The sequence below is a fragment of the Octopus sinensis genome, linkage group LG6 (genome assembly GCF_006345805.1).
Source record: "Octopus sinensis linkage group LG6, ASM634580v1, whole genome shotgun sequence".
NCBI lineage: Eukaryota > Metazoa > Mollusca > Cephalopoda > Octopoda > Octopodidae > Octopus > Octopus sinensis.
Window position 1 is genome coordinate 108,676,161 of NC_043002.1, and position 11,460 is coordinate 108,687,620.

Here is an 11,460-nt window from a genome sequence, read left to right on the forward strand (position 1 = left end):
CGGAATAGCTTTCATTATGGCTTGGCTTGACCAAGGCTGTCTTAGGTTAACAACAATAATAAATCAATAGAAACATTAGATTTATTAGAAAAGATTAATTGGATTAAAATATGATAGAGAAAACTTTGATATGTTAAAAACAGTGTGTGTGTGTGTGTGTGTGTGTATGTGCGTGTGTGTGCAAGATGAGAGGGTCCTTTCATGATTGCTCAGCTTGTTAGAAATAGTAACCAAGTCTCCCTCAAAAGTACACATCAGATATTGTAGTCCTTGATACCGCTAAAAAGAAAAAGGGGAAATGGTCATGGCCGGAGCATCTTTCATTATACATGTGCTCAATCGGGACTGACCTCAAGCTAACCAATAACAGTGTGTATGATGGAATCTGTGAACACAAACACATGGTCAATAAAAGTAGAACTACATATAGATATATATATATATATATGCATGTGTGTGTGTATATATATATATATACATACACACATATATATATATACACACACTAATGTATTTCAAGAATTCATATACAATCAGTCATTGATATATAAGTGTATACACACACACACACACACACACGCACAATATAAATCTTACATACTGGTAGATCTCTTGGAATGTACTGAAACCCCACTATTGATGGTGTTCATCCATCCACTGGACGATTGCGATGACTTCAGGTCAGATGAAAATGTGCCAGACATAGACAGCTGAGCGGGATTCAAATTACTAGGATCTGTAGCTAGGAATGTGAGAAAGAAATAAACATAAAAAGAAAAATAAATTTAAAAGAAAAAAGAAAATTTAAATAAATAAAAACAAAACAGTGATTCTAGCATTCAAGAATTTGGGCAGCATTGACACAGTAAAAACAAAATGTGGTTACTCTCCTTAAGACTGCTTCTCTGATATGGAACTAAATAACAAACATACTCATCGTGCTTCCTAACAAGTTAATCTATTCTTAGATGATGCACATAATATATACACACACATATGTATATGTATATATATGTATGCTTGTATGTATGTATGTAAGCATAAACTAATGCTAGTCAACATTGCTTTTCATAAATCTGATGTTGATCAAAGAAGTACCGTAAATCCTCGAGTATAACCCGCATTATTGTCCCAAAATTTAAAGGTCAGAATCCCTAGTGCATACTATATATGAGGTTAAAAAAGAAAATTATTTTCTAAGCAATGTATGAGTCTCTATTTGCTGTCCGGTAAAGTTTATTCAGATGCATTTTGTGATGTCGGGCGCGAAAATACCTTAAGCTATACCTGAAAGCAATGAAGTCATAAAAGAATCATCCATAACTTGCAGTAAACAATATTTACTAAACGTTATTACTGTTATTTCTTTATTTTCTGCAAACAAAATGCACAAAAAAGCTACACGTTTGCATTATGTTATATATACAATAATAATAAAGGATGTTACATCCTTTATACATTTTTACAAACCAAGGATGGTATATAGACCTCCTTGACTCAAGTTAGAGAAGGGGTGCGTATTATACACAAGGTTTAGGGTTTTCAGAGGTAGAGCCCCCTAAAAATCCCCTGCATATTATACTCAAGGGCAGACTATACTCAAGGATTTATGGTATCAGTAAAGTACTGGGATCCTCTTAGTTGACAACATCCAGCAACGAACAACCGTGGCTTTGTGTCTAAGTTAAAAAGAACTTCGTTAATATTTGGTTACGTCCTTTTATGTTCCAAGTTGAAATCGTGCCAAAGTCAACTTTATCTTTCATCCTGGAACTGTTAAAATAAACACCAATCAGTACTGAGCCTGATTTAATGGCCCATAACCCTTGCTTACATGGATTTCAGCCCATGTTAGAAATAACTAATCATTGTCGTTGTCATCATTTAACATCCATTTTCCCTGCTGACCTAGGTTGGACCATTTGACAGGTATAATGAGTTACAGAGCTACACTGGGTCCCAGTCACTTGTGTTCAAACTTTGCTGAGTTACACTTTAGGTATTGTCCTTCTCAGGTCAAAAATAAGTACCATTTAAATACTACAATTCGCTGTACTTTTTGACCTAAAATTTGTGCTCTATTGTTTATGTAATAAAATCATTAAATATTTGCTTAGTTTAAAAAAGAAAAAAAGGCATTTGTCAAATTTTAATGTTGGTTTAGACAACAAAACTTTGAATTTTAATTCATTTAAATTAGGATTTCATTAACACTTAAGTAGCTACAAAACTAAGTAATCTAAGTGCTTTATACAAAAAGCCCCAACACACCTAAATGGTTCTGATTTCAAATTCTCCTTGAACCAATGCAAACATTTAACTTCCCAATGATGGTAAAACTATCTTTAGTTTATTGGTATACGTCATCAATTTGTCATCTAAGAAACCAAAATGACTAAAACATTTTCTGAAGTCAAACCCTCAAATACACTTAATCCTATTCTTTTGGCATCATTTTACAATTTGAAAGCAATGGTGATCAGTATTGCTATGAATGGCTGTTATTGAGTTCATTTCTTAATCACTTGGCTGAGTTTCAGTTGTATTACATGGAACCTTAGCAAGTGTTGCTACCATAATCTTAGATCAACTCTGGGAGTGAAATTTGGTAGAAAGAAACTGTGAGGAAGCCTATTAAATATATTACATCTCATCTTTTGCCTAGTTTAGCACTGTCACATCATCCTTGGATGCCTTTGGTGAAGTCCATTCCTCTGTCCCTAGACAACATTAGTGAAGCCCATTCAATATAATATTGATATTCTGACAGAACTTATCTTGATGTCGTGCTTCCAATGCAATAACCTGTTAATCATGGTTTCTTACTATCACTCCAACAGTCTGTGAGGCCCTACAAAAATGTGGTTGGCACTGCTCTTTCTAGTCTAACTTTAAATACAAAAAGAGAGCGAGAGATAAAACAAATGACTTCCTATGCACACTAAAATATCTATAATACTTAGTAGAAAGAGACTGCTGTTCCCATACCAATCAATGTGTGTGTGTGTGTGTGTGTGTGTTTGGTATTGTCCCTTAAAAGAAGTAACCGCAAGCTGCACAATGCACTCCCTCTGCTGAACGCCAGAAACAAAACATAAGTTTCAAACAAACAAACTCAACACTAAACAATTTTTTAAATAATTAATCACCATAATCCATGTTTTTACACCCAGATGTGAATAGTTATATTGGTTCTAAAGAGAGGTAAAAGCGTTATGACATATATAATCATTTAAAACTCTCGAAAATTATCATCTGATAATTACCAATCAGGCAATAAAACTGCTTTGTGCGTTAATTGCCTATTAATTAATGAATTCTTTTTATTAACAGCTTCTACCTTAAGTTAAATTAGTTCCTTGGTTTCGCAAAAATAACTGCTTTAACAAGAACAAAAGTATCTCTTGTTTGCAATCATTTTATAACAATCCAAATGTTCAAAGGGGATGTCTTTGGAACACTTTTGTCAACATAAACAGTGCCCAGTAATTAAAGTAGATTGCAAGACAGCTCTACAAGTCAGAAGTAGGTAAGAATATATCTACTTGTAGTAACAGTATAAAAATAGAAAATATACCTCCTGTCATAGTGATAGAATTTGTCAATATACTGTTTTATATAGCAGAGCAGGATATCGGTAATGGAGTTGGAACAAACAGATAATTACAGCAAATAAAACGCTTGTAAATATATTGATGGAGAAAAGTAGACACGACATAGCACAAACAAGGCTAAATGTTTACAATATGTGGCAGTAAAGAATTTATAATGTGCAACACAACAATATGGCCAAATGTTCACAATATAAGGCAATCAAAAATTTAACAATGTGCAGCACAACACTAAAGCCAAATGTTTGCAATGAGAGCAAAAAAATTTCCGCTGTACAACAACAGTAAACATTTCTAGAAAAAATGTTCATCCTATAACGTTTTTATTATTATTATTATTAATTTAGATGACTGAAGTATTTTCTTTAAATAGCAGTGTGAAAGAGAGTAACTGTGTAAAAGAACAGGCCCACTAACCTCTATCTCCCCAACTGGATCTCGTATCTAACTTATTCACAAAAACTGAGAATTTGTTGAAGATACTTAAAAAATATGGACAGGAGAGGAATTTAATTGTTTGAACAGAAATGAAAAAAAAAAGAAAAGAAAAGAAATTATAAAACCAAATCTTACAATTTAATGTCCAAAATAATTCTGATAAAGCAACAGTTTGGTATTGGTTACATATTGCCATTTCTAGCTGAGGAATCAAACATACTAAAGCTAAGAATGTTCGTATCATTCTACGTGTAGCTGTGAATGAGTATGACGATGGATTCATGTCAAAGCTCTGGCAATTACTCTGTGTATACTACAAAGTGGATTTTACAGGGTTAACTATTTTCTTGTAGCCTTATATATTAACCCTTTTATCACTGTACTAGCAGTATCGCCCGGCGTTGCTCGGGTTTGTAAGGGAAATAACTATAAAGCATTTTTAGAGAGTTATAGCCAAAAAATGGAAAAAGAAAATGATGGTAAATTTTGTGGAGTTGCGTCCCCTAGACAGTCTGTGGTTTGTGTTTCTGATTCTCGACCCCATGTCGAATTTATCGATTTTTTTCAGAACTGGGGGAACTTTTCAAAATTTTCGCTGCGTTAGTTTTGAATTATGACATTGGGCTATGTGTGTGTCAAGTTTCATCAGAATCGGTTGAAAGCCGTGGTCAGGGTGAGGGTACAACCTGACAGACACACAGACACACACACAGACAAACTGCCGTTTATATAGAGAGAAGATTTCTGTTGAAATGCACTGCTTTTGTTTCAATTTATTTGGAAATGATGAAAAATATAGTAAAATAACTTTGTCATTATTAAACTAGTGTTCGAAATACAAATTAATATGAAATTTTGATGGGTCGTTTTTAATTTAGATCACTTTAAAAGAGTAAGCTTGTATCATACAAGCAAAGTCCAGTCTCTTACAGGTTGCTATCAAAATGTTAATGTCTAATCCAATTCCAATATTATGAAGATCTTGGTATTTTCTCTGTAATCTCATCTCAGCCAATATAGAATCTCATAGAAGTATTATTTGTTATTGACTCAATTCCAGCACACTCTAGAGCAGTGCTTTTCAAACTTTTTGCTGGAGCAGAACCCCAAGGAAACATTCCACTGGCTCGAGGAACCCCTGTGCAATAATTTAATAGTCTTATGCACACATATCTGCACAGGAGAATTAAAAATTACAGCCGATTTTAGCAGTTTTGTAACTTCTTGCGGAATCCCTGGACTGTACTGGTGGAACCCTAAGGTTCCGCGGAACCCTGGTTGAAAACCACTGCTCTAGAGTCACACTTTGAAGGTTTTCATTTATCAAAGTATAATACTCATAAATCAGCCATTCATGGATTTGTTAAGGTTACAGGTTTACACTAGGCCTTTCTAAACACTTCTTATCTATTTGTAGTTCCTGTAATTATTAACTGCACTCATCACTATCATCATAATTTAACGTCTATTTTCTATGCTGGCATGGGTTGGACAGTTAGACGGGAGCTGACAAACCCAAGAGCTGCACCAGGCTCTAATTGTCTGCTTTGGCAAGGTTTTGACAGCTGGCGGCCCTTCCTAACACCAACCACTTTACAGAGCATACTGGGAGCTTTTTATGTTACACCAGCACTTTATGTAAATTTTAAAACCTTATTCCAATTAGGGAGCTCTACAAGGTCACTAAACCAGGAAATAGCAACCACACTGCCCTCTTAAGAAAAGGGCACATTAGAAAGTAATACCCTAGCTGTACAAAATGTTGGAATTGTCACGAGTGGAATACTTTTGATCATAATGTTACTCAATTTGGGCTGATCTGACAGGTAACACCATTATTCCATGATGGAATCATTTTGCAAGAGTAACAGATCTGAATACTGTCAGATTCTCAACACAAGACTACCATAACTTTTATCCTAACCAAAGGACTGGAAGTTTTCAACAACACATTAAATGAAAATTCTATAACATAAAACAAACAAAAAAAGTAAGCAAGAACAACAATAAACAAGCACTTATAAAATGACAGTTCACATAAAACAGTATTTCCCAGAAAGTAATTTTTGTAGATGATAAAGGATACTGTTACATAGGAAGTAGGCTGCAGAATGGCAGAGAGGGGGAATACTATAGGAATGTCCCCTGATAACTTAAAATATCAAAGTGATTTATTAGAAATAAAACATCCAAGAGACACAGTACATATCAATGAAAAGATATGATTGTTAGTTTTTAAATTCTTGAATCATTAAGCAATCTGTATACATCTGATGATGGCAACTGTTGCTGATGACAGAAATTAAATGAGGGAATGCCACTGTAAAGAATGCAATAAGCTGACAAAAATTAGAAGAGATTAAACAAGGATATAAATATTTAAGCAACACTCAACTATGTTCATATGAAAAGACAGAAATATATTGACAATTTAGACAGAACATCTTATTTATACTTACCTGTTACTGTTATAAGAATAATAATTGTAATTACTGACAGAATTGGTAGAATGATGGACAAAATGTTTTGCAGAATTTAGTCAAGGAACTTTATATTCTTAGTTCCAATCTCACCTTGATGGGATTTCAACTTTCATTTCAACAGAGTTGATAAAATAAGCCTCTGTTGACAACTGGCATTGATGTAACTAGCTTTAATCCAAGCTAATAATATCTAATAGATCTCTACCTATCTTACAAATCATTATTATTATGTTTATCATCATCATCATATTATTATTATTATTGAAGTGGCAGAAGCATACAATTATATGAAGCCCCATACACTCATCATGACTACCTGTCTGATAAGGATACACTAGGCACATGCTTCACAACTATGTGTGTGCAACATGGTGACCTCGTATCAAGATAAACAGCACATGACTTATTATTATTATTATTTTTACAGAAGTGAAATAGCAGAATTGTAAGCATGCTGGGCAAAATGGTTAGTGGCATTTGATTTGGGCTTACATTTGAGTTCAAATTCTGTCAAGGCTGATTTTGCCTTCCATCCATTCGGGGTCAATAAAATACCAGTTGAACAATGGGGTTGATGTAATCAACTTACCCTAACTCATAAAATTGCCAAAAATTTGAAACCGTCATAGAGGTAATGAAGCATGATCTTTGAACGTTGGGCCTCATGGAGGCAATGACTAGTGACCAAGACCTTTGGCAATACGCCGTGCCTGGGAAGGCACATCAAGCCAAGTGAAATCATAGTCATGGCCGATGCCAGTGTCAGGTAACTGGCACCCATGCCAGTGGTACATATAAAGTACCTTTCAAGCATTGGGCCTCACGAAGGCAATGTGGCCAATGCTGGTGTCATGTAACTAGCACACATGCTGGTGGCACATAAAAAGCACCTTTCAAGAGTTGGTCCTCATGGAGGCAATGACAAAAGACCAAGACCTTTAAAAATAGGCTGTGCCTGAGAAGAGCCATCAAGCCAAGTGAAATTGTAGTCTTAGCAGATACGGGTGGCACACAACTGGCACCCATGCTGGTGGCACATAAAAGCACTCATTACACTCTCAGAGTGGTTGGCATTAGGAAGGGCATCCAGCCATAGAAACCATGTCAAATCAGACTTAAGTCTGGTGCAGCTTTCCAGCTTACCAGCCCTGGTCAAACTGTCCAACCCATGCCAGCATGGACAATGGACATTAAATGATGATGATGATTATGGCAATGATCTGGCAGAATTGTTAGCATATCAGACAAAATGTTTAATGGCATTTCTTCCAAGTCTTTACATTCTGAGTTCAAATTCCACCTTGGCTAACTGTATCTTTCATCCTTTTGGGTCCAATAAAAGTAACAATTGATTACTGGAATGGATGTAATCAACTCTGCCAAAATTTGAAACCATTACTATTATCATCACCATCATCATCACAACAGACTGCAGTTACAAATGTTGCAATGAACAAGCAAGAGTATTCTGTAGATTAGAATTTATTCTTCCTGTCTTTGAGTGACAGGAGGTTGAGATGAGGTCACCTTATGAGATAATGTACATAATTATGTCAAGCTAGGACTTATGGCCTTTAATAACAAAAAACGTGTACAAATAAAACAACCTACATTATAATATATTGCTCTGGCAGTGAAAGGACAGCTTCTCAGAGATAAAATCTAACGAGTTTGCAACAAGTTGTTGCACCTATTTTACTGTCAAACTTTCACATCTCACCTTGATGCAATATATGAAAGAAGCATATTTAACTCTTAATAACAACTCACCTAAACTACCTCTGGTTCTCTGATACAAAATTATATCTAAATTGAAATCTTCCAACATACTTTTATGTTAAAACCTTTTGTGAACTGGAATTTTCTTAAGAATGCCAGTCATTTTCCTAAATATCCCACCAAATTTTTGTTTTATTCCAAATTAATTGAAAGACATTAGAAGCACTGACGTACACGATGGAAACCGCATTAAATTAAAACAGCCATCTGTGCATCATACTAAATGCATATACACCACTGAAAGGCATGATTGCTATGGTTTTTGTCGGTGTGTTTTTAACACGACATATCTATAAAGAGATTTTCTCTCAAGCAAAAACCACAGCTTCATACCTTTCAATGGTGTATATACATTAAATATGGTACACAGATGACTACATCAGAAATATACTTTATAAGAAATATGGCCAAATAAAAGGATTAATCTTACAAAGTATCAACAGAAAGTAAAATCTATGTCCTTCTAAGGATCTGAAATAAAGAGATAACACCAATGAGAAAAATCTCCAGTTCTTGTTTAAAAATTCCATGGGAAAATCTAAAGTGATATTAGGAATTGTTGGAACCAATTGAAGACATTAGCTAAATACATTAGTTTTATTTGACTAAAAGACATCTAAGAAAGAATAAATTGTTTCCAAGAATCTTGAAGGATTCATGCAGAAGGGATAGTAGCTTTGTGGCCGAAACTGGATGACAGGTAAACCTCTTGATGAAGAGAGGCAAGGAATTTTGCAAATTCGGTGTTTGTTGAAACAGTAAGACAATGTATGGAGACAAGTAATCTAGGAGGAACACGCACACATCTATTAACCCTTTCGTGTTCGCATTATTCTGCCAAAATTAATGCTTTTTCATCCTCATTGTTTTGAACTAATCAGGCATTATCTTGGAGCTATGAGATTTTGATGAGGTAGCTGTTAATTTTTAAAACGATATTGTAGGGTTGGTGTAAGAGACCAGATACGGCCAGTTTGAACATAAAACAAGCAGAATACTTTTGGCCGGATATGGCCAGTTTAAATGCTAAAGGGTTAATTGCAGGGAAATGAGTCTTTTGTTAACTGGTTGGAATTGGTTTTTACAATTGAAAGTATTGGGTCAACCAATCATAGTAACAGTTATTTATGATAGTGATAGTATATTTAATAATGACATCCATGATAAAAGTAAATGAAGAAAATATAATTATATTTCAAAGAAAAAAGATTAGTAATCACAGAACTGGTAACATAGAATTCAAACTGAGAACTGGTCTAGAATTCAAATTGAAATTTTGAAAAGTACCCAAGAAATAATATTTTTCCACATCAAGAGACAATTACTGCAAATGATTAAGAAATTATGAAACAGTTGGATCCTACAGCCATTTTCCTTGTCAGCATTTGTTGAAAATATCTGCTGTATTTGCTATTTCTTTTACAGTTCTTCATTGTCTATATTACCAATTATCTTCATTTGGGTTTTCTTAGCTTACCATTTCCTAAATTCTCAGTTTAATGCAAAACAATTGTCACTAATTCTCATTCCATCAGAACTGCCATCTCACTCCTTCACATGCCTTGACCAATGTCCAATGCACAGCTAATTAATTAGTTTGTATGCATAGCTGATTAATTAGTTTGCACACGCTCAATCCTTCAAACTCAAGATTACTTAATGAGAATCATAAAGAAACACTCAACACATTGACATGCACAGACGTGTAAGAAAGATTCAGGAGTCAAAAGACAGCAACAGTTACAAAATATGACTGAGGCTTATAAGCTGAATAAGTAAAGAGATGTGTGGACATCCAACTGTTGATTATTGGAAACAAAACATATAATTGGCAGAAACATATCAATCAGAAAAGATTAAAGACATGCAAAGATAATATTGAGTCAAATAATTATGTCAAACCTGAAGCAGCTGAAATAAGACAGAAACGGAAAATTTATACCAGAGAGAAATACTTGAAAAAAATGTTCTACTTTCTTTCTAAAATAGAAGATATTCTTAAATAACGGTTTTCTTTGCAATTTTTTTTTTTTGGTGTATTTTAAGAAAAAATATTTATCAGAATACTACATTTGAAAACAGTGTTCCAACTGGCCACAGACCAATGAATACAGAATAATTATATTTACAGAAAAACTGAATTAAATAACACTGAAAGATGTTGAATCCTTAATTCTGGTCTCAGATTTACAGGAAATGGAGGAAATGTTAAGGTGAATCCAAAAGTTTGGTTCATAAAACTTTTTACATGATAAAAAAAAAGACAAATAGAATAACTATTATTACACAAAAGAACATTTATATATTCGTTTTGCTAAGGAATTAAGGCTAATCTACAATACTAATGAAGCATAGAAACTATGACAAAGAATGAAATGCTTAATCAGCAAATGGCTAGCAATAATTGCAGAAGAGAAGAAGAAAAGACTGGACACTACGGCGCCAATTATCTAAAGCAAAGGCAAAAATATATTTGTACAGCATATATGCTTTCGTTAATGTTGGAAATACGACTATAGTTTTTTTTAAAAATTGATGTGAAATCTCCATAAACCTGATGGCCATTGATAAAATGATGAAAGACAGTTTTTTTACACCAAACTTGAAATTTTCAATAGTCCTATTTTCAACATGATTATATCTCTGTATACAAGAGGGCGTGCATGTGCATGCAGATCTATATACTCTAATTAGAAATTAATTTGACTTATATGAATTCAATAGCTAGTTTTCTAAGTTTTATTCTTTAAAAAGAGAAAGAAAAGAAAAAGTAAACAGCTCTGTTGACTTATTGTTATTTTACATACATAAATAAGAATAATTCAAAATGTCATTCATATAAAAATGAATGGAGAATCAGAAAAAAAAACTGAAAAAAAAACAAAACTATTGTCTTTGTTAGAAGAGTTTGCCAAAAGCATTGGTACTAACTTACCGCAGAATGGTAACACATTGGACTTAAGATATTTCTTGTCAGCATGCATCAATTTCCAGAACTTTATCAAACTGATGATGTCTTCCCTTAACTCAGAACCACGCTGAGTTGGGCAGATTACAGGACCACTAGAAATATATACATTTGGGGGCAAAATATTTATAACTTATGACATGGAGGGTAATACAGCTGAGTAATACATTCAAAAGGAAAT

General features: G+C 33.9%; 1 protein-coding gene across 11 annotated transcripts in view; it reads right to left on the reverse strand.

The window, feature by feature from the left end:
- LOC115212901 (phosphatidylinositol 4-kinase alpha) overlaps positions 1-11,460 on the reverse strand; it is a 162,150-nt gene that overhangs the window by 37,858 nt on the left and 112,832 nt on the right. For 5 of the 11 annotated variants that reach the window (XR_004999797.1, XM_029781704.2, XM_029781703.2 and 2 more), the window contains 3 exons: positions 11,247-11,374; positions 10,214-10,222; positions 602-742 (listed from right to left, as the gene is read on the reverse strand). Coding sequence is in view for 10 of the 11 variants with exons in the window: in XM_029781704.2 (XP_029637564.1) it covers positions 602-742; positions 10,214-10,222; positions 11,247-11,374 (278 nt within the window). In the remaining variant the exon portion in view is untranslated. The remainder of the gene's footprint in view (positions 1-601; positions 743-10,213; positions 10,223-11,246; positions 11,375-11,460) is intronic. The other 6 variants (XM_029781709.2, XM_029781707.2, XM_036504208.1 and 3 more) reach the window with 4 other exon arrangements.